Source organism: Dendropsophus ebraccatus, chromosome 10, assembly GCF_027789765.1.
Source record: "Dendropsophus ebraccatus isolate aDenEbr1 chromosome 10, aDenEbr1.pat, whole genome shotgun sequence".
In the NCBI taxonomy this organism is placed as follows: Eukaryota; Metazoa; Chordata; class Amphibia; order Anura; family Hylidae; genus Dendropsophus; species Dendropsophus ebraccatus.
The window spans coordinates 92,022,989-92,050,099 of NC_091463.1; the positions used below are offsets into that span (position 1 = coordinate 92,022,989).

General features: G+C 45.7%; 1 protein-coding gene across 4 annotated transcripts; it reads right to left on the minus strand.

Moving 5' to 3' along the window:
- Positions 1-7,605: 7,605 nt before the first annotated feature.
- Positions 7,606-26,336, minus strand: FKBPL (FKBP prolyl isomerase like). Of its 4 annotated transcripts, none has more exons than XR_011358727.1 (3): positions 26,270-26,293; positions 11,838-11,939; positions 7,606-7,879 (listed from the first exon to the last, which is right to left on the minus strand). XR_011358727.1 is itself a non-coding variant. In XM_069944227.1 (2 exons), exon 2 carries the CDS (start codon positions 21,915-21,917, stop codon positions 21,102-21,104), a length of 816 nt encoding a protein of 271 aa, XP_069800328.1. In that variant the 5' UTR covers positions 21,918-21,954; positions 26,270-26,336; the 3' UTR covers positions 20,648-21,101. The 4 variants fall into 4 exon arrangements, 1 of the variants encoding a protein (XP_069800328.1); XR_011358726.1 differs by lacking the exon at positions 26,270-26,293 and adding an exon at positions 14,797-14,902; XR_011358725.1 differs by lacking the exon at positions 26,270-26,293 and adding an exon at positions 13,270-13,410.
- Between the last annotated feature and the right edge of the window lie 775 nt (positions 26,337-27,111).

Genomic DNA, 27,111 nt, shown 5'->3' on the forward strand with positions numbered 1-27,111 from the left:
GTAAGATATAAGGAGCATGTTTATTCTGTAAGGACGGGGAAAGGCGTCCCGCGCCTTATAGAACATATACGAACTGTCCATAAAGGCGATACAAAGGACTTGAAGTTCCTCGGACTGGAAAGAGTTAATGTGATACCAGATGGAGCAGATAAGCACCAGATACTCTTGAGAAAAGAGTCTATCTGGATCTCCCGACTTAACGCTACGGGTCCGCTCGGTCTCAATGAGCGGAACGATCTCAGTGTTTTTGTGTAAGATATGATTTACCTGTTAACACATATATGTTTTTTTGATTGGTCACGTGCACGTTACCTGTGTATATAGCACACCTCCTACCACATGACGCCATCACCTGGTCGACAAAGGGGGCGTGTCCCCGAAACGGCCGTCCCAGTGCGCGTCCTTACCTCTCCCTCCCTGCTACCCGCTGTTTATGGAATAAAGTGAGCTGTCTCATACCGGGTGAGTGCTGTCTTCATCTACCTTATACATTATAGTAGTTATATTCCTGTATATAGGAGCAGTATCATAGTAGTTATATTCCTGTATATAGGAGCAGTATTATAGTAGTTATATTCCTGTATATAGGAGCAGTATTATAGTAGTTATGGCTCAGGGAAGAAACAGAGTGCTGCACCTCACACCTATGGCTGATACTAGTGCCCCTAGGCTAAATAAATAACACATCAGAATTTTGTGTATGAATTGATCAAGCCATACTGCCCCATGTACCTCGTGCCGGTATCTGATACACATGAGTCCCTACACTAAGTCCACACCGTGCCAGTAAGTGGCCACCCACCCCGCAGGTGCGCACAGCCAGGGAATGGGGGCCATGGGACGGCCCTGCGACCCCCATGCCACAGGACCAGACCCAAAAACACCACACCAGTAATTATAGTAGTTATAGTAGTTATATTCTTGTATATAGGAGCAGTATTATAGTAGTTATATTCTTGTATATAGGAGCAGTATTATAGTAGTTATATTCCTGTGTATAGGGAGCAGTATTATAGTAGTTATATTCCTGTATATAGGAGCAGCATTATAGTAGTTATATTCCTGTATATAGCAGCAGTATTATAGTAGTTATATTCCTGTATATAGCAGCAGTATTATAGTAGTTATATTCCTGTATATAGGAGCAGTATTATAGTAGTTATATTCTTGTATATAGGAGGCAGTATTATAGTAGTTATATTCTTGTATATAGCAGGCAGTATTATAGTAGTTATATTCTTGTATATAGGAGCAGCATTATAGTAGTTATATTCCTGTATATAGGATCAGTATTATAGTAGTTATATTCTTGTATATAGGATCAGTATTATAGTAGTGATATTCTTGTATATGGTGGGCAGCATTATAGTAGTTATATTCTTGTATATAAGAGCAGTATTATAGTAGTTATATTCTTGTATATAGTAGCAGTATTATAGCAGTTATATTCCTGTATATAGGGAGCAGTATTGTATTCGTTCTCATCCATAGGGTGCAGTATTAAAGTGGTTATATTGCTGTATAGTGACATTATTGTTGCATTAGTAAATATTCATGAGGCAGGGCTCAGAGTAATTATTTCCATTCTCCCAGTCAGCTGTGCGTGTAATAAAAAGTGTAATAAAGCAGAAGCCTGGGAAAGCTTTTATATGAAATCCCTGCTCCACATTCAGACATGATGGGAAAGACATGACATGACGATTTTAGAAATGATTTTACAGATTTCTAGACATATAGATATGAGCACATTCAATGCAAATAAATAATTATATGTATACAGAATGGTGATGACTGGAAAGACCAAAGGGCATGCGCTGACGTCCTCAGATCTGCCTGCCATACATGCCACCCCTGATACAGAAACTCTGCCCACCTACACATTCACAAAGATGCTAATGGGGACTCACACCTAACGTAACACAAGCTGCCATGTATGTAACACAGCTCCCCCTCATGGTGGCTGCAAGTAACAAGAATTTTGATGACCACCAGAAATAAATAGTATAGTTCTCCTGGATGGCAAGTCCCGTTATTTGGTTAGGTCTTGGGACAAAAACAAGATTCTTTAGTGTTCTTATGGGCCAGTCCATTTCTGGGCATTAGGAGAGATCTTATGATTCAGTATAGACAAGCATGTTGTTAGTTAGTACCACTGTCCCACCTGACCCCATATGACAGCACAGCCATAAACGGCAGAGAGAGATGGCAGCTCATGGTCCTCTCCGCTGAACGCTATGGGAGTCAGGGAAACAACCAAACCAAGATCTACAGAGACTAGGGATGGTCCGAACCTGCCGAGGTTCGGGTTCGTATGAACCCGAACGCTCGGTATCAGATTCCCGCTGTCTGCCCGCTCCGTGGAGCGGGCGGATCCAGCGGGAGTAACGCCCTGAAAACTGGGATACAGCCTATGGCTATGGCTGTATCCCAGTTTTCCAGGCGGTCCTCCCGCTGGATCCGCCCACTCCACGGAGGGGGCAGACAGCGGGAATCATTACCGAGGGTTCGGGTTCGTACGAACCCGAACCGAACTCGGTTCGGACCATCCCTAACTGAGACCTCAAAAAAGTAGAGCCAGACATATGTCGGCACAGTGCTCTCTGCTGCCACCTCTGTCCATGGCAGGGACTGTCCAGTTTTTTATGGGGATTTGCTGCTGCTCTGGACAGTTCCTGACATGGACAGAGGTGGCAGCCGAGAGCACTGTGTCAGACTGGAGAGACTACACCACTTCCTGCATGACATACAGCAGCTGGTAAGTACTGGAAGACTGGAGATTTTTAAATAGAAGTAAATTTCAAATCTCTATAACTTTCTGAAACCTGTTGATTTGAAAGAGAAAAAAAATGCTGGATAACCTCTTTAAAGGTGTTGGAGCTTGTTGCTCTTCATGATCATCCCCTGGCGTCAAATCATGGGCACAGACCTTCGACAATGGGCATATATCATAGTAAAGCTAAATGTGAATGTGGGGGGTGGGCATGATTTGTACATTACACAGTAATCTAAACACATCTTTACCATTGAGCTATAAAGATGATAAAACCTGACATTGTCATGAATGAAGGCGATGAAGAGGCTTCCGAGTTCTAGATCATCCGTGACACTTGCCAGCGCTCATCTCCTCCTGTGCTCACTCTACTTAATGAGAGAACCTCCACCTCTACACAACGTGTTTCTATGTCACCACATGCATGGCAGGATCGACCTACGCTTCATCAGAAGTAGCTCTTATCTGACAGTGTTTTACAGCATGGAAAGGACTATAACGTATTTTTTTTAAAACAGCATTGCTCTGGTCCGTAGAAAGTGTCGGGCATAGTAGCATTCAACTAAAGAAGTTCTCATCTTTGGAGAGTAAGGGGCCTATTCCACAAAGCGATAATCGGCCAAATCATTATCTCTCCGTGGAATAGAGACAACGATCAGCCAATGATCGTGTCATTGTCTGATCGTTTATTTAGGTTCAAACCTAAAATCATTGGGCACCGACCGTGCATCGCTGCGTGGTATAGCAGTGCGCAGCGGGCGAGCGACGATTTCACAAGCGTCATGCTTTACCTAAACATGTTGCAGGTCTTCTCCTGCGCTTTTTCTTCCTCCCGGGTCTAAGCTGACAGACCGCTCAGCCAATCACTGGCCAGGACCGCCGCGGCCAGTGATTGGCTGAGCGGTCTGTCAGCTCAGACAGGCCGCACCGAAGCTGTTGCTGCGCGAGGGACCGGGAAGAAGAAAAAAAGCAGAAGACCTGCAACATGTTTAGGTAATGTATGTCCCTGCAGCCCTTGGTAAACGATTATCGGGCCGTGGAATAGGCCCAGTAAAAGAGTGCTGATCTAGCAGATCGGCACTCGTTTACATTATTGATCGGGCCCCCATCAGCCCGTGGTATAGGACCCTAAGGGCCCTTGCACACTACGGAAATCACGCAGATAACTTTCCATGAATTACGCTGCTCGTCCCTACGTGCCCCAACTTTACCCTCCGCCCGTCCCATGGACTTCATTCTATGGTCAGGCAGATTCCGCTGCCTGCCCCAAAACATGACGTCAATGCTTTGGGTGGACGGCAGAATCCGCCTGACCATAGAATAAAGCTTATGGGACCGGTGTGGAACTTCTCGCACGGTCATGTCAAACTCTGGCCCCTAGTGCCATTATTTTTGGCCCGCCAGGCAATTCAGAGTTTGAATTACATCTGGCCCGCCATGGCTACTATATAAGAGACTATGAGGGGGGGCTGGCTACTATATAAGAGACTATGGGGGAGGACTGGCTACTATATAAGAGACTATGAGGGAGGGCTGGCTACTATATAAGAGACTATGGGGGAGGGCTGGCTACTTTATAAGAGACTATGGGGGAGGGCTGGCTACTTTATAAGAGACTATGGGGGAGGGCTGGCATGCCACACAAAAAATTGCACTAGGATGCTGGCTCCTATATAAGAATTCTAGGATGACTACTATATGAGACTATTGGGGAGGGATGGCTACTATATGAGACTCAGAAACTGGAGAGAAAGGAACGGCTGCACATCCCATCTATGGCTGATACTAATGACGCTTGGCCTATATTAAAAATCAACACCAGAGTGTCTGTACATGATTTGATCAAGCCATAATAGCCCCGTGTACCAACGTGCAGGTCCTCCGGTTCACACGGGTCCCTACGTTAACTCCACACCGTGTCGGTCAGTGACCGCCACCCCCGCAAAGCGTGCACGTTCAGGGAAGGGGGGCTATGGAATGGCCCTGCAACCCCCATGTCACAGGACCAGACCCAAAAAGCCACACCAGAACCCGGCCAGCACCACCGGCGGGGGAGGCTGCCCCCAAACGACACATGTATGGATATGGTATTACACTTACCACTGCTGCACATGGTACTGACATGTGAGCACAGGCATATCCTGCTGATTTTGGTCATGTGGGTCTTATAAAGGAGTGCGAGCTGTTCAGAGAGGGAGAACTGTAAAACACGGAAACTGGAGAGAAAGAAACGGCTGCACATGCCATCTATGGCTGATACTAATGCCGCTTCAGGATGGGATGGGATGTGCAGCCGTTCCTTTCTCTCCGTGCCGTGTCTTACAGTTCTCCCTCTCTGAACAGCTCGCACTACTTTATAAGACCCACATGACCAAAATTAGCAGGATATGCCTGTGCTCACATGTCAGTACCTTATGTCCTCCCCACTCTGTGAGTGCAGCAGTGGTAAGTGTAATACCATATCCATACATGTGTCGTTTGGGGGCAGCCTCCCCCGCCGGTGGTGCTGGCCGGGTTCTGGTGTGGCTTTTTGGGTCTGGTCATGTGACATGGGGGTTGCAGGGCCATTCCATAGCCCCCCTTCCCTGAATGTGCACGCTTTGCGGGGGTGGCGGTCACTGACCGACACGGTGTGGAGTTAGCGTAGGGACCCGTGTGAACCAGAGGACCTGCGTGTTGGTACACAGGGCTATTATGGCTTGATCAAATCATATAGACACTCTGGTGTTGATTTTTAATATAGGCCAAGCGGCATTAGTATCAGCCATAGATGGGATGTGCAGCCGTTCCTTTCTCTCCAGTTTCCGTATTATATGAGACTATTGGGGAGGGCTGACTAGTATATAAGAGACTATGGAGGAGGGCTGGCTACTATCCAAGAGACTATTGGGAGGGCTGGCTACTATATAACACACTATTGGGAGGGCTGGCTACTATATAACACACTATTGGGAGGGCTGGCTACTATATAAGAGACTATGGGGGAGGGCTGTCTACTATATAACACACTATTGGGAGGGCTAGCTACTATATAAGAGACTATTGGGGAGGGCTGGCTACTATTTGGGCATTACTTTGAGGGCTGGCTAATATGTGAGACTATGGGGGAGGGCTGGCTACTATGTAAGAGACTATGGAGGGAGGGCTGGCTACTATTTGGGCACTACTTGGAGGGCTGGCTAATATGTGAGACTATAAGGGAGAGCTGGCTACTATGTAAGAGACTATGGGGGAGGGCTGGCTACTATATAAGTGACTATGGGGGAGGGCTGGCTACTATATAAGAGACTATGGGGGAGGGCTGGCTACTATAAAAGAGACTATGGGGGAGGGCTGGCTACTATAAAAGAGACTATTGGGGAAGGCTGGCTACTATATGGGACACTTGGGGGGCTGGCTACTAATTGGGCACTATTGGGAAGGCTGGCTGAAATGTAGACCAGAGGCAGGATGTATTATCACCAGAGAAGCACCAATGGGGTGTGTCTGCCATGTTGAAATATTTGTGAGCATTCATAGAAGAAAATCAAACCCTGTCATCCTGCACTGTATAGTGTTCATGGAGCAGCCTGGTGACTGGTGTTAACCCTTCACAGAAGACCCACACACCTGCTCCCTGCCATGGCACAACCCCCGCTAACCCCAGCTATTGGCTTCGCACACTATACCCGCAGTCAGAGGGGAGCATCTGCTTGTCACAACACTACGCCCCACTCTATAGGGCCGGATGAAAAGTTTCCATGGCAACGCTATATTCTGCAGTGAGGCAGAAACTTGTATTTTAAGGAACGTGCCGACATTATAGACCCAAATCACATAAAGAACTGTGTATGAATGTGGGTTCTTATGTACAGGTGAATATGACTGACCGTACAGGAGGAACAGTGAATTCTGCTAAGTCATTGTCTGTAGGTGCAAAAATGGGGGCCCTGACCTCCTGAATACAATGATAATAGTAATCTATTAAACATGAAGGGACCATTTACCACGAAAGCAATGTAGTAGGGGCAGCAGGTTACACTGACGATAAAAAGCTCCCAACAACATCTTGTGGTACTAGAACATTAGCAGCAGTATTATAGTAGTTATATTCCTGTATATAGGGAGCAGTATTATAGTAGTTATATTCCTGTATATAGGGAGCAGTATTATAGTAGTTATATTCCTGTATATAGGAGCAGTATTATAGGGAGCAGTATTATAGTAGTTATATTCTTGTACATAGGAGCAGTATTATAGTAGTTATATTCTTGTATATAGGAGGCAGTATTATAGTAGTTATATTCTTGTATATAGGAGGCAGTATTATAGTAGTTATATTCCTGTATATAGGAGCAGTATTATAGTAGTTATATTCTTGTACATAGGAGCAGTATTATAGTAGTTATATTCTTGTATATAGGAGCAGTATTATAGCAGTTATATTCCTTTATATAGAATCGGTATTATAGCAGTTATATTCCTTTATATAGAATCGGTATTATAGCAGTTATATTCTTGTATATAGGAGCAGTATTATAGTAGGTATATTCTTGTATATAGGAGCAGTATTATAGTAGGTATATTCTTGTACATAGAAGGCAGTATTATAGTAGGTATATTCTTGTATATAGGAGCAGTATTATAGTAGGTATATTCTTGTATATAGGAGCAGTATTATAGTAGGTATATTCCTGTATAGAGGGGCAGTATTATAGTAGTTATAATCTTGTATATAGGAGCAGAATTATAGTGGTTATATTCTTGTATATAGGAGCTGTACAAGCTGTGTTCACCGTGTCACTTCACTTCCCCCACTCTTTTCACTCAGCACACATAATAAGCGACTCCCACCATAGGTTACAGATCTTTATTCAGTACACAGCAGCGGCCGTTCTCACCTCCTCCCCACCTCTGTACACAGGGGCTGCAGGGTGGAGGATCATTCTTCTGCTGTACCTCATGAAGCTTACATCTCAGCTTCTTGGCTTGGGGGAAGAGGGTATCAATGTGGGGCTAGTGTATTGGATGGGGAAGTGGAGGCAATTGGGGATTCTTCTGCCATGTCAGATGTTAACGGGGTGAAATCGGCAGGTGGGGGCGACTTCACTGCGCTGTCCTTCTTGCACCCTACAATAAATGAGAAATGGAAATAAACATGAAAGAATAAAAAAAAATAAAAGCATTTACAAAAGTATTTTTCATGTAATAACCAACAGAAACCTCTACACCAACAACCATGTATCCCCACATTAGACTAATTATACCTATACAATAACCACTGTGTACCTATACAGTACACCCCTGCATCAGAGCAATGAAGAAAATGGTTGCAGAAGTATATACACTCTTTCATACCCGGTGTCTGAACCATTGTCATAGAACAGCTAAAAGCTCTTCCGTACAAGGTCGCTTTCCTTTGACGCAGGGAACAATTAAAAAATAAATAAAGAGAAATTCACACAGAAGCATAAAAGGTATTATACAATACAATAGGCTTTTTTACCAAACCTTCAGATTAACTACCTCCCCTCCCCTCAATTCTGGGACGCAGTGTATGGTTCATCCAAGAGGTGAGTGTCAGGTGGCATGTTCCGTACCTATGTGGACCAACTGACCTAGCAGTACAACAGCAGGACACCATGTGGTGGTCCTTGTGTTGAGCTAAAGCCCCACAAGGGCGCCCCTGATGACCCAGCATCATTGCAAACACTGTACATAGACCAAGGAAAGACATCAATGGACCTTGTACACATGGCAGAAGGTCGTCTAGAGCTATAAGCACTGTCTGCGTTGAAATCATTGTCATCTCCTGAGCATGTCTTAACCTTAAGTGTGTGTTTTGGTGGCATAACCATGGAGAAGTAATGGGTAATGGGCAAATGTTAGGTACCCATATTCCAGAAGAGACCTGTAATGATGCTATAGAGAACATTCATAGAGATTGCTTCTCTTCCTGCATTATCCTATGTTCTATAAGGCAAGGCAGGGCACTAACAGGAGCTCTGCCCCATCAGCCCGGCACAGATGAAAGGCTCTCCGCTTTTACAGAATACAACATGTTTTCCTGCCTTAGCCAAGGAATGGCAGAGCCATCTGGGGAGTGCAATGTACGAGACTGGCATCGGGTGGTGTAGGCTGAGTCACACCGTCCATTCATCACTCGCCTCCTGATGCTTTCTCCATGTGCTCATTTTCTATCAAGTTTGTGATTTTAAATATATATAAATCTTATAGATTATAAGCCCTCGTGGGCAGAGTCCTCTTTCCCCGTGTACCAGTATTTTTGATCTTGTAATGTTCTTGTTTGTTACCCCTATCTATTGCATAGTAACATAGTTAATACGGTTGAAAGAAGACAAGAGTCCATCAGGTTCAGCCTACGGAAACCCTACCGTGTTGATCCAGAGGAAGGCAAAAACCTCTATGAAGCAGATGCCAGTTGCCCCATCACAAGGAGAGAATTCCTTCCCGACTCCAATGGCAATCAGAATAATTCCTGGATTATTAAGTGGGACTTAAGGGGCTATGTATCAGGGTGGTTTGGTGATCTCCCCACTGGGAAGCACCCCCTTGGCAATAGGCTTCCCTCCCCTGGAGGGATATCTGGCTATTCCTGTTTTGAGACTTGTAAATCAGGCTCCACAAACCCCTCTTTTGCATATTTAAATTTATAGGGGGCTATGTATCAGTGGAGACTCTTCAGTGAGTACTCCATCTGATTTTTTTTGTCGCTGGTCTCCCTAAGCTCACGCGATTGGTGTGTTTTGTTGGTCTATTTTTCATTGCCCCTGTTAGCCAGAATCCTGCTCCACACTGAAGAGGGGCAACTACCCTGAAACAGCTGTCTGTGGATGGATGCTTGCCTTGGTAAACCCTTGTCATGTCGCAATACTCGCCACAGAGTTAGACTTTGCCGCAAAAGGGGCCACCCTGGTATTTCCCTATTTATGTTCCAATACTCACAACCAAGTGGGACTTAAGGGACTATGTATCAGGGTGGTTTGGTGATCTCCCCACTGGGAGTCACCCCCTTGGCAATAGGCTTTCCTCCCCTGGAGGGATATCTGGCTATTCCTGTGTTTTGAGACTCGTAACTGAGGCTCCACAGACCCCTCTTTTACACTGTTCAGGTTCTGCAATGTTCTCCAAAATTTGACTCCCTGAAGCTGCAGAGGTTGGATGCAGTCCTAGGGAGTTTTGGAAAATATGGATACAGCCATAGGACTGTGAGTGTTCAGGTTCGGAGAATGCTGCCGAACCCAAAACAGTTCAGCCTCTCCACTCAACACTGCCCGTGATCTCTCCCAATCCGCCCATGCACATGAACACTTGGCTTAGACAATTTATTCTAAATGACAAACGCAATGGGTAGCTGATCTCCAACATGTCTGATACTTCTGTGTCAAATGTCTACCTGTTGCCACGCTCAGAGCTCTGAAAAGGTCACACAGTCTGCATATCTGCAAACAGGACCCCGGGGTGATGATGGAGGGTGCGGGAATCACCAGCCAGCAGAAATGCTGTAGTGCTCTGGGTCCAGTGTCCTGACTGCTCAGACATCTTACATAGGAGTAGGATGCACCACACTAGATTAGGAATGTTGACAGTCCATGATCTGGTGTATAATTTAAACCAGTTTATGGTGTATGGGTGGGTTCAGACTACGGATAAATTGCGGCGGATTCTGTTGCTCGTACCTACTCACCTCTCCGCCCGTGCCATAGACACCATTCTATGCACGGGATGATTCCACATTCTGCCGAAAGAATTGACAAGTCAATTCTTTCAGCGGATGGCGGAATCAGCCCGTGCATAGAATGGTGTCTATGGCTTGCAGCGGATTCCGTAGTCTGAACCCACCCTATTAAAGTAGTATTTCCGGCTATGGGAGACTACACCCTCTCCCCTTAACCTCTACTTACTTTTTTTTTTTTAATGATGGCATAAAATCACTGAAAATTAGTGCAAAAAAAACAAAAAAAAACAACTAGTTTGCTACTAGTGGCTTTGAGGTTTTCTTACATTGCTGTACAACACTTCGCTCTTGTGGCCACTACCGCTCACTACACGGCCACCGTTCTGCAGACAGTGCATGACACAGCAAATGTACTGTGCGGGTGGTGACAGAGCTTGTCCATCACATCACAAGAATAGCTTCAAGGCATCCCTGTAGATTCCTCCGCTGCAGAAGAACACCTGGGCCCAGATACTGTGTATAAAAGCTATGATATTGGTGCTGTACATGGCGCTTCATCCAACATCCTGGATGCTCCCACTGTGGGGAAACTTAGATTTTATACTTATTGAAAGATCAATAAGTATTGAAGGAGAACACTAGGGGTCGGAGAGTGAAAATCCATCAAGGCCGATTTAAGGAGACTCAGGAAGCCGTCGTTCACCTTAGTCGGTGTTACTATAAGGGGTATGGGCACCATTAGGGCCATATTGGACAGACCGATATTGAGGAACAAGTGATCGCTAACCTGTCAGATCAGCAATCGCTTCCTCCTTTTCACTATTACATCACTGTGGTCCATTACAGTCCCATCTGTACGGCCAACGTAACTATGTATTCCAGACACATAACATGAGACCTGAAACTGGACAACCTGCTACACCATAGCCTCCGGGGTGTCCTTGATCTTAGGGATAGCTGCTTGTTTGTTCTGATGAGCAAGTAGGGTAAAGGCTCGCTTGACTAGTTACCTCACTTCCAATATGAAGAATACTATCTGCTTCATACTGCTGAAGATATTGCCTGACGAAAGCCCGTTCACGGCTGGTTCAATCTAAAGGGTCTATGGCTAATGCAATGGCCTCTAACTGTAACATGAAGAGACATGTTAAAAGCGGGAAACTCCATGCCCGAGCAGATAATATAATCTAGAAGAGCATTAAATATATTGAATTCACAAGGACATGATATTCCTGCTCCTGAATAAGCGGCTGCCATCCAATGCCGTCGCCCATCGCACCACGGGCCCCGCTCACCAACATGGCAGCATTACTATGAAGCAGATCATTCGCTGTATCCTGTAGCTCAGGGGTCGGCCACACATATATCACACAACTACAGGGACGTTACCTTGGCGCAGAGCACATGATGACTTCATGGCCCCATTGGCCGCCACTCTCGCCTCCTCTCCTCCCTCGCGACTGGCTATTTTGCGAGCCACATATCGGCAAGCTGAAGAAGAGGAAGATTAATGTTACAAGAAAAAGTTTTCTATATAAGGAAAGATAAAAAACTCACAGACATGAAAAGAAATCCATTCTCTATGATCTTGGTTTTCAGAGCAGAAGCAGATCAGGAGACCTGGAACCTCTGGTGGGTGTTCAGACCTCCGCCAATCTAGAGAGTCAGGAGAAGCGCTCGGCTAAGCACTTCACTCCCCAGCTCACTGTGATTGCGGTCTTGCAGCAGGAGATGGTATCCATAGACTTACTATAGAATCCATCTCCTGTAGCGTGCCTGGAAATAAAGCACTTAGCTGAGTGATCCTCCCGTCTATCGATTGGTGTTGGTGTTATGGGGGGGGGGGGGGGGTCTGAAAACCCATTAGAGGTTCCACATCTCCTGATTTCCTCTGATGGAATCTGCTCCTGGTCTAATAATCAGTGGGGGTCTGAACATTGAGGCAGGGACAGATCAAGATATGTGAAAAGTTTTCTTAAAGTAACAGTGCCCATTTAAGCCAGAAATGACACTATGCAGAGCATTGCCACTTTGGCCTTTGCCAACTGAGTTTCCCTTTAAGGGGTCGTCCAGAGAGCAGAAGTAGCATCACCTGTTCTGCTCCCCAGCATGTCTTGGATGTATACTTTCGGAGATGACAGGGGATGGGTACCAAGTTTCGATCATTGTGCTATGGTCCCTGCCCCTCTAGTCTCTGAAGGTATATAAGACATACCAAGAGAGGAAGAGGAGCAGACCAGGTAATACCTATTCTCCTCCCCAGAAAACACCTTTAATGCATTGATCATGCCTGCAGACTATCACTCCCTTCATCTTCTGTATTCTCTGCAGCCCTAATACTTCTCACAGCTGAAGCTTTGCTACACTTACATCCAGTCTAGACAATCAGCTGTGAGCTAACAGGCAGTACTCCAGACTGACACTGTATATACGCAGCGATACATTGTATCAGGACCGGATAGGGATTTGGGTTATTCGGATCACGCAGGATTATTTATACTAGATATAATAGTAGCAGACCCCCAGCTGTGAGAAGGATCAGGTGGGGAAGGTTCTGAAGCTTCTGAATATGCAGCAAATATTCACCCACAGCAAGCGGAGATATTATAAATGGCAAAAAAGTCAAAGTATATTAGAAAGTTACATAACTTCTCGATTTACAGGAAATAAGTTGCTTACAAAAAAGTAGAAACCCCCCTTTTAGCACATCAGCACCGTATGAATATATATATATATATATATATATATATATATATATATATATATATATATATACACACATACACACACTGCACCCCCACTGCAAGCACGCAATACTCACCATTGATGATCAGTCACACCATGGTATCTGGCGTCCTATGTGTCCGCCTCTATGCTGACTGTCTCTCTGCCTGTGTGTGAGTGTCACCCTGCTGACTGTCTCTCTGCCTGTGTTTGTTTGCAGTCACCACTCCCCTGTTATACAGCGCAGGAGGGAGGGGGCTGCCTGCAGAGCATGCTGGGATGTGCAGCCCCCTCCCTCCTCTTTATTGCATTTCACTTCCTGCTGAACTCCCAGCCCAACAGCAGCGCCATCCCCACCATTTACATAGTGTCAGTGCATGATGGGAGTTGTAGGGGCAGCAAAGGGTTATAGCTGGAAATAGCACTGCTGCTGGCGGGAAACTACAAGTCCCATTGTTGTGACCTTAGAGCAATATATCTATATAACAACTTATTATTATACGCTGCCTCTAAAGGCTATAGGGGGCAACACGCCTGATCCTGGGGGTATATACTTATTGTCAACTCTGCTGCAACACTACAACTCCTAGCATTGTTCATGTGACCAGTGTTACAAAAACACATGGCTGCTTTCTTCCACAAACAGTGCCACTCTTATCCTTAGTTTGTGTCAGGTATTGCAGTTAAGTTCCAAGGAAGCCAAGTTGTAGAACCACACGACCAGAGGACGGGAATGGCGCAGTTTTTTTTAATTTTGGACAATCCCTAAGGGGACTTAAAAAATGTAAACAAAAAAATCAAAGTTTTAAAAAATGCCCCAAAGCCCCTCCCCCAATAAAAGTAAAAATCACCCCCCCCTCCCATTTTATACATAAAACACATAAAATTAATAGTTAATTAACATATAATATACCGTAACATGTGGTATCGTCCGATCTATTAAATTAAAACAATATTATTGCCGCACAGTGAACGGCGTGAAGAAAAAGCAGTAAAAAACGATTGCTTTTTTAAAATTACATTATATATATAAAAAAATTAATAAAAAGCGATTAATATGTCTGATCTAGAAAAATATGTTACTAATAAAGACTAGAGATCATGGCGCAAAAAATGATGCCCGATACGACCCCGTAGATGAAAAAATAAAAGTGCTATAAGAGTCACTATTGGGCCATTTTATATATACCTATTTGTAAAAAAAAGTTTTACTGCTGATAAAAATAGTAAAACGTTAAAAAACCTTGTAAAAATGCATATCGCCGTGTTCAGACCGACCTATAGAATAACCGTTACGTGCGTAATTAAACACAGAACACCCCCAAAATTTGCGGAATCGCATTTTGTGACCCAAATTCACCCCATAAATATTATTTTGGGGGTTTCATCATTCATTTAATGGCAGATTGAAAGATGCCATTCCAAAGTACACCTGTTCCTGAAAAAAACAAGCCCTCACATGGCCCTGTAGGGGGAAAAATAAGAGTTATGGGTCTTAGAAGGCGAGGAGGAAAAAACGAAAACGCAAAAGTGACAATTGGCACGGTCCTTAAGGGGTTAATACAGCACCTTGGCCTTTACAAATGAAACCGTAACTGGAATTGCCCTCTAAGGGCCGGATTACCTCACAATTTGCCCATATATGACCTGATATACCGGTGTGTACGGACAGCAGCCTGATAGTAGTCAGCCAGTTACTTCATGGTAGCCATTTCTGGGACCCAGAAGCGCGCTCTATGGAGATTCTAAGTTTATCTCACACACAATTCTTATGAGATTTATAAAAAAAATGAGGTTGCGTTGTCAGTGGTAACCAATCAGCGCTCAGCTTTCATTTCAGCAAAACAGAAGCTGTATCGTGATTGGTTGCTATGGGCAACAAGGCCAATATATCTGTTAGACAGTGTTGATACATGAGGCCCAGTGTTAGTGAATGGAGCGCTATGGCTGTAGTTGCCTATGGGCTTCATAGACATATTTTATGGGGGTCTATACCCTTATGTAGACCCCCAACAGTTGGCACCTCATTGTGTGATTCAGTGTATTCCTATTGGGTGATAAGTGGCAAAGGTGTTGACATAGTAGATCCTATTCAGCACATATACACAGCGGCCATTGATGATTTTCCAAGCTTAGGGTGGGTTCACATACGGAATCCGCGCGGATAAGTTCCGGTGGATTACGTCACTCGTTCCCTCTTGTACCCGCTCGCGGCGGCGTGCCTCTCCACCGACTCCATAGACAGCATTCTATGGTCGGGCGGATTCTGCCAAAAGAACTGACATGTCAATTCTTTCGGCGGACAGCGTAATTGGCCCTACCATAGAATGGTGTCTATGGCACAGGCGGAGAGGCGCGCCGCTGCGAACGGATACGAGCAACGGAATCCGCCAAAACTTATCCGTGTGGATTCCTTAGTGTAAAACCACCCTTAAAAGCTGTATTGGATGGCCCGACGTGTGCTAGATCGGCACTCACCAAGCTAAAAAACGGCAAGGGTGATTTTATTTTTTATGAGAGATTTTTTTAAAATATACAGCCCGCACAGCTCTGGGAGTCGGGTGGTGACATCACCATGTAATCCAGGAAGTGACATCACCATGTTATCCAGGAAGTGACATCACCATGTTATCCAGGAAGTGACATCACCATGTTATCCAGGAAGTGACATCACCATGTTATCCAGGAAGTGACATCACCATGTTATTCAGGAAGTGAAACCTTGATGCAGTAGGAAGTGCAGGGAAAAAAGCACTTTATAAGCATTTCCCATAAGTGTATATTGGTAATTTGTATAACTTTTGGGGGGAAATACAATACTTAAATAAAAATTTTCGTCAGACTTCTCCTTTAATTACCTTTGATCACACATATTTCTATGGTATATTACCTCACCCTGGTAAAGAAACAGCAAGATGGAGTTTTTATTCTTTGCAATAATGATTCACTATTTTATGCCTAAAGGTGAGGAGCAAAAAACATGTAGTCGAAGAGAACCTATAGAAATATTTAGCACAATGTATACATTGTTGTGGTTTTTCTTGTAGGGTGCAATTCCACTTTGAGGTTTTTTTGTTGCAGCTTTTAAAGCCAGGTGGAGGATGCGTATTAAGGAAAAACTAAAATTTCTATTAAAGGGGAACGCAGGCAAAATCGTTTTCCTTTCAAATCAACTGGTGTCAGAAAGTTACATAGATTTGTAATTTACTTCTATTTGAACATCTCAAATCTTCCAGTACTTATCAGCTGCTGTACGTCCTGCAGGAAGTGGTGTATTCTTTCCAGTCTGTCACAGTGCTCTTTGCTGCCACCTCTGTCCGTGTCAGGAACTGTCCATGGCAGGAGAGGTTTTCTATGGAGAATTGCTACTGATCTGGACAGTTCCTGACATGGACAGAGGTGGCAGCAGAGAGCACTGTGTAACACTGGAAAGAATACACCACTTTCTGCAGGACATACAGCAGCTAATAAGTACTGAAAGACTGAAGATTTTTTTAATAGAAATAACTTATAACTTTCTGAAATCAGTTAATTTGAAAAAAAAAAAAAAAGATTTTCTCTGGATAACTCCTTAGTGATTTTCTATGGACATATCTATTGGAATCATCTCTGATCATTATCATAATTAGCGTAAAGAGGAGCCGCAGCGATTTTCCAGCAATCAAAGCAGGACTGGTAGGAGGAGGTAAGTATCGGGCCCTCTATCAAAGTGACTCTGTACCCACAATCTGACCCCCCAAAACCTTCGGATAGCTGCTTTTAATCCAAGATCTGTCCTGGGGTCCGTTCGGCAGGTGATGCAGTTATTGTCCTAAAAGCAACTTTTAAACTTGCAGCCCTGTGTCAAATTGGCGTAGCCTAGAGTGTCTGTGCCTTACAATGGCGGATTATAATGTAGGCGGTTTGGGCGGCCGCCCGGGGCCCGAGGCTCCGGGGGGGGCCCATGCCTTGCCGCCCACATTATAATGCCGCCCGGGAGGCCCCCTCGCCACTGCACTCTTGTGACCGCAAGCATTGTTTCGCTTGCGGTCACAAGAGTCTCCGGCTGCCTCCGTCTGATGCGCGGCTGCCGGGGGTGTCCGGTCCTCTCCCCGGCAGCGCGCGCATCACACAGCTCCTAGTGCCGCCTGGGGCCCTGTCTTCCGGTACTGGGAGCGCACGTACCGGAAGTCAGGGCCCAGGCGGCATTAGGAGCTGTGTGATGCGCGCGCTGCCGGGGAGAGGACCGGACACCCCCGGCAGCCGCGCATCAGACGGAGGCAGCCGGAGAGAGGATCGATGGGGGAACGCAGGGTAGGTGAGTTATATTTTGTTATTTTTGTGTTATTTACTCACTGGGGGGCATCTATAAAGGGAGGGGGACTATCTATAAGGGGGGAAAGAGGGGGACCATCTATAAGGGGGGAAAGAGGGGGACCATCTATAAGGGGGGAAGAGGGGGACCATCTATAAGGGGGGAAAGGAGGACCAGCTATAAGGGGGGAGAGGGAAGAGGGGGACCAGCTATAAAGAGGGAAAGAGGGGGACCATCTATAAGGGGGGAGAGGGAAGAGGGGGACCATCTATAGAGGGGGAAAGAGGGGGACCAGCTATAAAGAGGGAAAGAGGGGGACCATCTATAAAGGGGGAAAGAGGGGGACCATCTATAAGGGGGGAAAGAGGGGGACCATCTATAAGGGGGGAAAGAGGGGGACCATCTATAAGGGGGGAAAGAGGGGGACCATCTATAAGGGGGGAAAGAGGGGGACCATCTACAGAGGGGGAAAGAGGGGGACCATCTATAAGGGGGGAAAGAGGGGGACCATCTATAGAGGGGGGAAGAGGGGGACCATCTATAGAGGGGGGAAGAGGGGGACCATCTATAAGGGGGGAAAGAGGGGGACCATCTATAGAGGGGGAAAGAGGGGGACCATCTATAAGGGGGGAAGAGGGGGACCATCTATAAGAGGGGGGGAAGAGGGGGGACCATCTATAGAGGGGGAAAGAGGGAGACCATCTATAAAGGGGGACTATCTCCTATAGGATTAGCACCCTCCTCTCCTGACATCCTCTGTGCTGCTGGGACCTCCCCTATAGATCAGCACCCTCCTCTCCTGACATCCTCTGTGCTGCTGGGACCTCCCCTATAGATCAACACCCTCCTCTCCTGACATCCTCTGTGCTGCTCGGTCCTCTCCTATAAGATCAGCACCCTCCTCTCCTGACATCCTCTGTGCTGCTGTGACCTTGGGGGGGGCAACATCAGGGGACCAGGTGAGGTGGCGATATGTTTATTGGGGGCAGTGGAGGTGGGGTGGGCAATGCTTACTGGGGGCAGCAGCAAGGGACCAAACATTATGTTTATTGGGGCCAGCAGGGAGGGGAGGCAGGCAGTGTTTATTGGGGACAGTGGGGGGTGGGGGGGGGGGCGCAGTAACAGATTATAATGTGGGCGAATTGACTGGGGGGGGGGGGGCCAGGTTGGGTGGACAGCCCGGGGCCGGGGTACATTTAATCCGCCACTGGTGCCTTAGGCCTGCACCGCCTCTCTGTCCCTCCTCATCACTAGGAATGCCCCCGGGCAGGATTTTTCCTATTCATCACCTGTGTGAACACTGCACAGGTTCCTTAATGATGCAGCTCATGTGCAGTGTTAACCCAAGTAATAAATAGCAGAAATTGTTCTAGGGGCATTCCTAATGATGAACAGGGCAGGGAGGAGGGACAGAGAGGTGTATCAAGCCTAGGGCACGCCAATTTGACACAGAGCTGCAAGTTTAAAAGTTGTTTTTTAGGACAATAACTGCATCACCTGCCGAACGGACCCCAGGACAGATCTTGGATTAAAAGCAGCTATCCGAAGGGTTTTGGGGGGTCAGATTGTGGGTACAGAGTCGCTTTAATAATTAATAATTAAGAGTCACTTTAAGGGGTAGGGTGGGTTTCCTGGTTGACAGGTTCACTTTTATTCAGGGTGTAAATAGTGTCAATGAGGCCTCTGAATGACTGCAAGCATCCACATGTCAGTGTTTTTTATTTCTTAGGTCACGGTTTTCTTTAGTACACAGGTGTCAACTCACGGCTCTCCACCTGTTGCAAAACTACAATTCCCATCATGCTTTGTCCATCCAGATATAATGGGAATTGTAGTTTTACAACAGCTGGAGAGCCGTGAGTTTGACACCCCTTCTTTAGTACATGCACACATCCACCTTCACTCACAGCTGCCACAACATAGTCACCACCAGTAATACCGTTTCCCCGAAAATAAGACATCCCCTGAAAATTAGACCTAGTAGAGGTTTTGCTAAAGAGGTTACTAAATATAAGGCCTCTCCCAAAAGTAAGACCTAGCAAATTTTTTATTTGGAGGCATGCCCACCGAACAGAACAGAAGGGCATGCACCTGTGATTCTTTTTTTAACCCTCCACCATTGTCCCCTACCTTCACCATCCATTGCAGAGCAGCTGCATGGACATAAGGACCATCACCTGCCGCCATCCCCTACCGCCAGCGGTAGAGCTGCACACAGTCTGCCGTTATCCTGTCACCAGCCACCACACCGTACACTGTCCCTACTGTGCTGTAGGAGTGTGCTCTGGTGAGCTCCCCCTGTCGGTCAGAAGCCGCCATACTGTACACTCTGTCCCTACTGTGCTGTAGGAGTGTGCTCTGGTGAGCTCCCCCTGGTGGTCGGAAGCCGCCATACCGTACACTCTGTCCCTATTGTGCTGTAGGAGTGTGCTGTGGTGAGCTCCCCCTGGTGGTCGGAAGCCGCCATACCGTACACTCTGTCCCTATTGTGCTGTAGGAGTGTGCTGTGGTGAGCTCCCCCTGGTGGTCGGAAGCCGCCATACCGTACACTCTGTCCCTATTGTGCTGTAGGAGTGTGCTGTGGTGAGCTCCCCCTGGTGGTCGGAAGCCGCCATACCGTACACTCTGTCCCTACTGTGCTGTAGGAGTGTGCTGTGGTGAGCTCCCCCTGTCGGTCAGAAGCCGCCATACCGTACACTCTGTCCCTACTGTGCTGTAGGAGTGTGCTGTGGTGAGCTCCCCCTGGTGATCGGAAGCCGCCATACCGTACACTTTGCCCCTACTGTGCTGTAGGAGTGTGCTGTGGTGAGCTTCCCCTGGTGGTCGGAAGGCGCCATAGCATACACTATGTCCATATTGTGCTGTAGGAGTGTGCTGTGGTGAGTTCCCCCTGGTGGCCGGGGAAACACGGTAGCTGAAGCTCCTGACAGCTAACACACAGTGGAGGCAGTAGTGACAGGTCTTACCCATACCGTTAGACTGTAAGTAATGGTCAGATTCAGTGTGGGCTGCTTTGCGCCACTGGGCAACCTGCTAAGCTGGACTTCTATGCCCACAACCTTGATGACTAATCTATACTGGTCTTTGCCCTCTCCAAGCAGGTCCTCAGCACCGCAGGATGGGTCAGTATGATGTCAGTGTGTTGGGAAACAAGCAATGAACCAGACTTTTCAGAGGAAATAAATAATATACTTTATTTGTACATGTATATTATGTAAGCATCCCGTGCTTCACTCCATACGTCAATCCATTTGCGGTTGACTTCCCTGAGGTAAACTAACCAAGAGCCATTTTTCTTCTACGTTAAGCTGGTTACAGAATGGTAATGTAGGCAGTAGGGATGAGCGAACCCGAGCGTGCGGCATTTGATTACCGGTGGCTGAAGAATTTGGTTGCAGCCCTAAGGCTGCTTGGGAAACATGGATGCAGTCATAAGTCATAGGCTGTATAATCTTTTCCAGCACCTACGTTTGCTCATCTCTAGTAGGCAGCCATTTCTGTGACGTTATGCAGAACTAGTGAACTAGTGATATGACTGACCCATGAGGCATTATCTACCTTTGCCGGAGATTATTCGGGTGAATTTATGGCTGTATATTGGTTTGGTCCACAAAATGGCTTGTACATGTTGCAATTTACTGGAACATTTTCCCCAAAGCTTTACTGATCTGAGCCTGCTCGATCTTCTGCTTCTCTCTGACTTTGATGATTTCTCTTCTCGCCTCCTTGTTGCCTGGATCCACTTTCAAGAGTTTTTCAAAATCTCCCCTTGACCCCATCCAGTCGGACATGCCTGCTCTGGCCATACCCCTCCTGTACAAAGCCTTCAGGTGGTCGGGGTTCTTGTCAATAACTCGGGTGCATCTCACCTCAGCCTCCCGTAATCTCCCCTTCTTGAGGTCACAAGCTGCCAGGTTAGAAAGCAAGGCTATTTTCTCTTCTTCTGAATCTCCCGGTGTACAGACGAGAAGCCTGAGCGCCCGGGCATATCGCCTTTCCGCCCCTTCAAGGTTCCCTTCTCGGAATGCTTTCCCGCCTGCTTCCCGATCTCTGACTGCCCTCTCGATCTTCTCATTCACATCCAGTTCCCACGCCTCCTTTCCACCTTCAAAACTTTTCAGTCGCAAGACAAACTGTAAACCCGACGTGCTATCCACTCTGCAGACTTCTCCAGGAAGCATGGTTTCAAGGCATTGGTCAATGAGATGGTCCCGACTAGTGTCACCCTCCCCTAATTCCACCTGTATCCAGCTACCTGCAGGATACCCGTTTTCTGTGGTTGAAGAGGACTTCTGAGTTGTCTGGTTACTGACGGCTTCCAGAAATATGGTACACTTGGCACGTTCTTTGGGTTTGTCCACTCCTAATCCCGGCTCTAGAATGGTCTTCGTGAAGCTCCCATCTGGGCAATGCCAAGTTCTACAGTTGGGTGAAGCTGGAGGAGTCTCCATCACCTCTCAGGATTCCAGGAACGGTTGCGCCAGTTTTCTGGAACAGATTATACATGGATCAAGATTATCTGGGGGATACATACTGGAATGAAAACTATTATGATTATAATAAATTATAAACCAACACCGATCAAGCCATTCCACTGCTTCCAGAACAGACAAATCAAAAGGAGGAAAACTTATGTACCTACAGAAATGTGGGGGTAAGTGAGCCCCTGTAAGGGACCATGAAAACCCTTTTTGGGTGGTGAAGCCATTGGGACATTTAGCAAACCAAGGCCCGTTGCCATATTTAGTGTTCACAATTGCAGACAATATAGAATTTCCATGGGCACGTCTGCGTTCTTCAGGGATCCGTGTTAGGGCCGCTATCTGTACTGTCAAAAATGTGCAGAGTGATTGCAGACAATGGATCCATGGATTTGCTGTCTGCAATACAGTAATGTGCAGGAGGTCTAAGGCCGTGTTCTCACTGCATACTGATGAACCCATTGAATGTATGCAGAAACAGGTCCCTCATGATCTAAGGAGGGAGGTCTGCCTACAAGGAAACCCGCCAGGCCACGTCCTTGGGCTATGCAATCCTTTTTATCTTTAAAGTAGCAATCTTTTTGTTTATATTATTCTCCCGCTGCAGACTGGCACCAATACTTATCAACAGTGTCGGACTGGCCGACCAGAGGGCCGAAGAATCCTCCGGTGGACCCCCGGCTTTAGAGCCTCAAAAACACTGACTGACATCTCGTTTCTCACTGATTCTTCATTGGTGGGCCCCCAGGATCATTTCCTTTGATGGGCCCCAGATAACCCAGTCCGACACTGCTTATCAATGATGATCGGTGTGCTACGGTGGCGTTTAGATCCCGCTGGCGGTGATGTCACAGCTCTTCTGACCCTCTTCATTCTACAGGTCTACTGAAGGCGGCAGGATCCCCAGTGAATCTCTATGAGAGCGATGCATTGGACACCCTGACTGACCCTGACTTGCAGAGCTAAAGCTTAAGAGGTCACATAGGCTCCAGTGGTGTCCGAACGGCGCTGCAGGACCGGAACAAAGCCGCACGACGGGACACCGATCATCATTGGTAAGTATTTGTGCCAGCCTGCAGAAGATAAAAAAAAAAAAAAAAAAAAAAAAAAAAAAAAAAGAGTGCTTCTTTAAAATTGGACCTGTCCTTGTAAACAATTTGTGGTCAATAATTCCAATAGCTTCAAATTTGCTACACTTATTGGGAAATGCAAACCAAATTTAACCCCTTAACGACCAAGGGCGTAAATGAACGCCCTTGTGTCGTTAAGGACATTCAGTGGGGGTCCCCGCAGCGACCCCACTGTGAACCGCTGCGATCCCGGATGCTATGTGCACCCTGTAACAGCGGCAATTAGTGGGCACAGTCCGATCACTGCACCCGCTAATTAGCTGTCAAAGTTGATCTCAATGAGAGATCAGAGTAGTGATACTAAAAGTCCCCCAGGGGGAATAACCCTAAGGGTCCTATTATATGGAGAAATTTTTAACGACTGACGATAAACGATCGCGAACAAGATTGTTTATCGTTAACTTGAAATCGGTAATCATATTACACAGAACAATGGTCGTTAACTTCGATCGTTACTATGTGCAATCACATTAAACGATTAGTGAAAAATGCGGAACTTGAGCGAACAAATGTGGAATTACAGCAAACAATTAGCGAACGATTAACAATAATTTTAGGTTCAGATCTAAATCAACGATCAGCGACATACGAACAATTTTTCCATTACACAGAACGATTATAGTTTAAATTCGAACGATTTAACGATTTTTCGCACCATAATCGTCCCGTGTAATAGGGCCCTAACCCAAGGGGGACTTCTAGTATGTGTGTAAAAAAAATATATACATTTGTTTATTAATAAAAAATCCCCTCCCCTCTAATAAAAGTTTGAATCACCCCCCATTTTATAAATAAAAATAAACAAACATGTTTGGTATCGCCACCAATCGCCCAAACTATTCATTTATTTCATTCCTGGTAAACGGTGTAAACGCAAAAAAATTCCAAAAAGCAAAATTGCACATTTTTGGTCGCATCAAATTAAGAAAAATTGTAATAAAAATCGATCAAAAAGTCGCATATGCGCAATCAAGGTACCGATAGAAAGTACAGCCCCATAGACCATAGGAAAAAAGCGCTATAAGCATGAAAAAAGCACTATAAGGGTACAAACCCACACACTGTATACGCAGCAGATACGCAGCAGATATGAAGCAGATTTGGTGGTGCAGATTTGATGCTGTGTTCAGTTATTTAGATCTAATCTGCTGCGTACCGCAGCAGTAAATAAGCTGCGTATACGGTGTGTGGGTTTGTAACCTAAGCATAGATTTTAACCCTTAGAGGACCGGGCCAATTAAAATTTTTGCGTTTTCGTTTTCTCCTCCTTGTGCTTAAAAGGCCATAGCACTTGCATTTTTTCACCTAGAGACCCACATGAGCCCTTATTTTTTGCGCCACTAATTGTACTTTGCAATGACAGGCTGAATTTTTTCATAAAGTACACTGCGAAACCAGAAAAAAATTCAATGTGTGCTGAAATAAAAAAAAACTGCATTTCTTTTATTTGGAGGGTATTTTTTTTTACGCCGTTCGCCCTGGGGTAAAACTGACTTGTTATATATGTTCCTCAAGTTGTTACGATTAGAACAATATGTAACATGTATAACTTATATTGTATCTGATGGCCTGTAAAAAATTCAAACCATTGTTAACAAATATATGTTCCTTAAAATCGCTCCATTCCCAGGCTTATAGCGCTTTTATCCTTTGGTCTATGGGGCTGTGTCAGGTGTCAGTTTTTGCGCCATGATGTGTTCTTTCTATCGGTACCTTGATTGCGCATATTGCGCATTTTTTTGCGCTTACGCCGTTTACCATGCAAGATCAGGAATATGATTCAATAATAGTTTTGACGATAACACATGCGGCGATACTAAACATGTTTATTTATTTTTATTTATATCCTGGGGAAAGGGGGGGGTGATTCAGACTTTTATTAGGGGAGGGGATTTTTACTAATAACACTTTTTTTTTTCTTTTACACTTATACTAGAAGCCCCCCTGGGGTTAGGGTTATTCCCCCTGGGGTTAGGGTTATTTCTCCTGGGGTTAGGGTTATTTCTCCTGGGGTTAGGGTTATTCCCCCCTGGGGTTAGGGTTATTCCCCCCTGGGGTTAGGGTTATTCCCCCCTGGGGTTAGGGTTATTCCCCCCTGGGGGACTTCTAGTATAAGTACACTGATCTCTCATTGAGATCTCTGCTGCATAGATATGAAGCATAGATCGATAAGATCGGCACTCGATTGCTTTTGGCTGCTGCAGCCGGAAGCAACCGAATGCCGAGCTGGGATCAGGGCCATTACATCTCCGCCACTAGACACCAGGGAACGGCTGCATCAGGTAATCGGATACAATGTTATGTTTTGTTTTTTTTCAATTTCAGCACACATTTATTTTTTTTTTCTGGTTTCGCAGTGTACTTTATGCAAAAATTCAGCCTGACTTTGGAAAGTACAATTAGTGGCACAAAAAATAAGGGCTCATGTGGGTTTCTAGGTGGAAAAATGCAAGTGCTATGGCCTTTTAAACACAAGGAGGAAAAAACGGAAATTGGCTCGGTCCTTAAGGGGTTAAAGGGGTTGTCCAGGATAAGAAGAAGCACAGCTACTATCTTGAAAATAAAAGCACCACCCCTGCCCTTAGGTTATATGTCATATTGCCATTCATGTCTAGTGATGATTGAACATGTTCGGAAATGAACACTAAATTTTTTTTATGTTCGTTTTCAGGATCTGAACCGAACATCGGGATGTTTGCTCATCCCTATTCACATCCTCTCACTTCAAGGAACGGAGAAGAAAAACCCCACAACCAAACTGACGGTAGGAGAGGGGATGTTTCGGGAAGAAAGCAGCCATGTTTTTGTAAGCCTGGATATCCCCTTTAATTATCACTTCACTCATCTTTATTCGCAAATCACAAATGGCCGCTGTGTATTTATACTCAATAGGGTCAATATCCCCGGGATAGGGAACCAGCCGCCCTCCGGTTGTTGCAGAACTACAATTCCCATCATGCCTGAGAAGCCGAAGCTTTACACATGTAACCTGAGACTTCTGTTATATTGTCGTATCGCTCAATGATATAGAACCTGTTGCAAAACTACAACTCCCAGCAGACATAGACTAGTATAATAATAAGTGACTGAGATATTAGACTATTATCACATCCAGATGTGACGTCACAATGATGGGACTTGTACGTGTCTCACTATCACACAGCTCACACTACACACACAGCACACACTGACCAGCACCGCCAGGAGACTCCACTGCTTCAGGGATGAAGGACCTTTGATGATGTCACCATACAGTCATGTGACCACACAGAGGTGGAGTCTATGCCTGAAGGGAAAACAAACAAAAAAAAAAAATCTAAAACCAGCCCCACCCAATGATCACATGATAGTGACATCATCAAAGGTCCTTTATCCACAAAAATGAACATAGGCAGAAAACCGAATACGCCGCGTGAATGACAAACAACAAAAAAAAAAAAAAGAGACACTCATCACCCATAACATTAAAACCACCAGCAATATATCATGGACATGAAGGCTCATTGGCGGAAGTGGAGAAGGGGTTTTGTATGACGGGAAAAACATAGCTGCTTTCTTCTAGAAATAGCGCCCCCTTTGCCTTCATTTTGTGTGCTGTAAAACATCCCCTGAAAATAAGACCTAGTAGAGGTTTTGCTGTATTGCTAAATATAAGGCCTCCCCGAAAGTAAAGTCTTTGGAAGCATGTTCGCCGAACAGAACACCAGGGCATACAGCTGTTATTTCTTTTAGCCGGCCACCATTGTCCCCTACCTGTACTGTCCGTTGTAGAGCAGCCCAATAGAAAGAAATCCGAAGCACTCGTTTTTTGTAAATGCAAAAGTGTTCATACATTTATTGACAGCGTGCAGGAGAGAAGCCAGGAAAATAACAATGCTTTCATTAGCAAACAATAAATAGAATGTAAAGCGACTGTGGACGTTTCGGTCCTATCCAGGACCTTTTTCAACGTCGCCGTGGGTATGTCCGGTGGGGCGCGCTCCTGGCGCTAACCTGTGGCGTTTCAAGCGCTGTGAGACACAGCGCTTGAAACG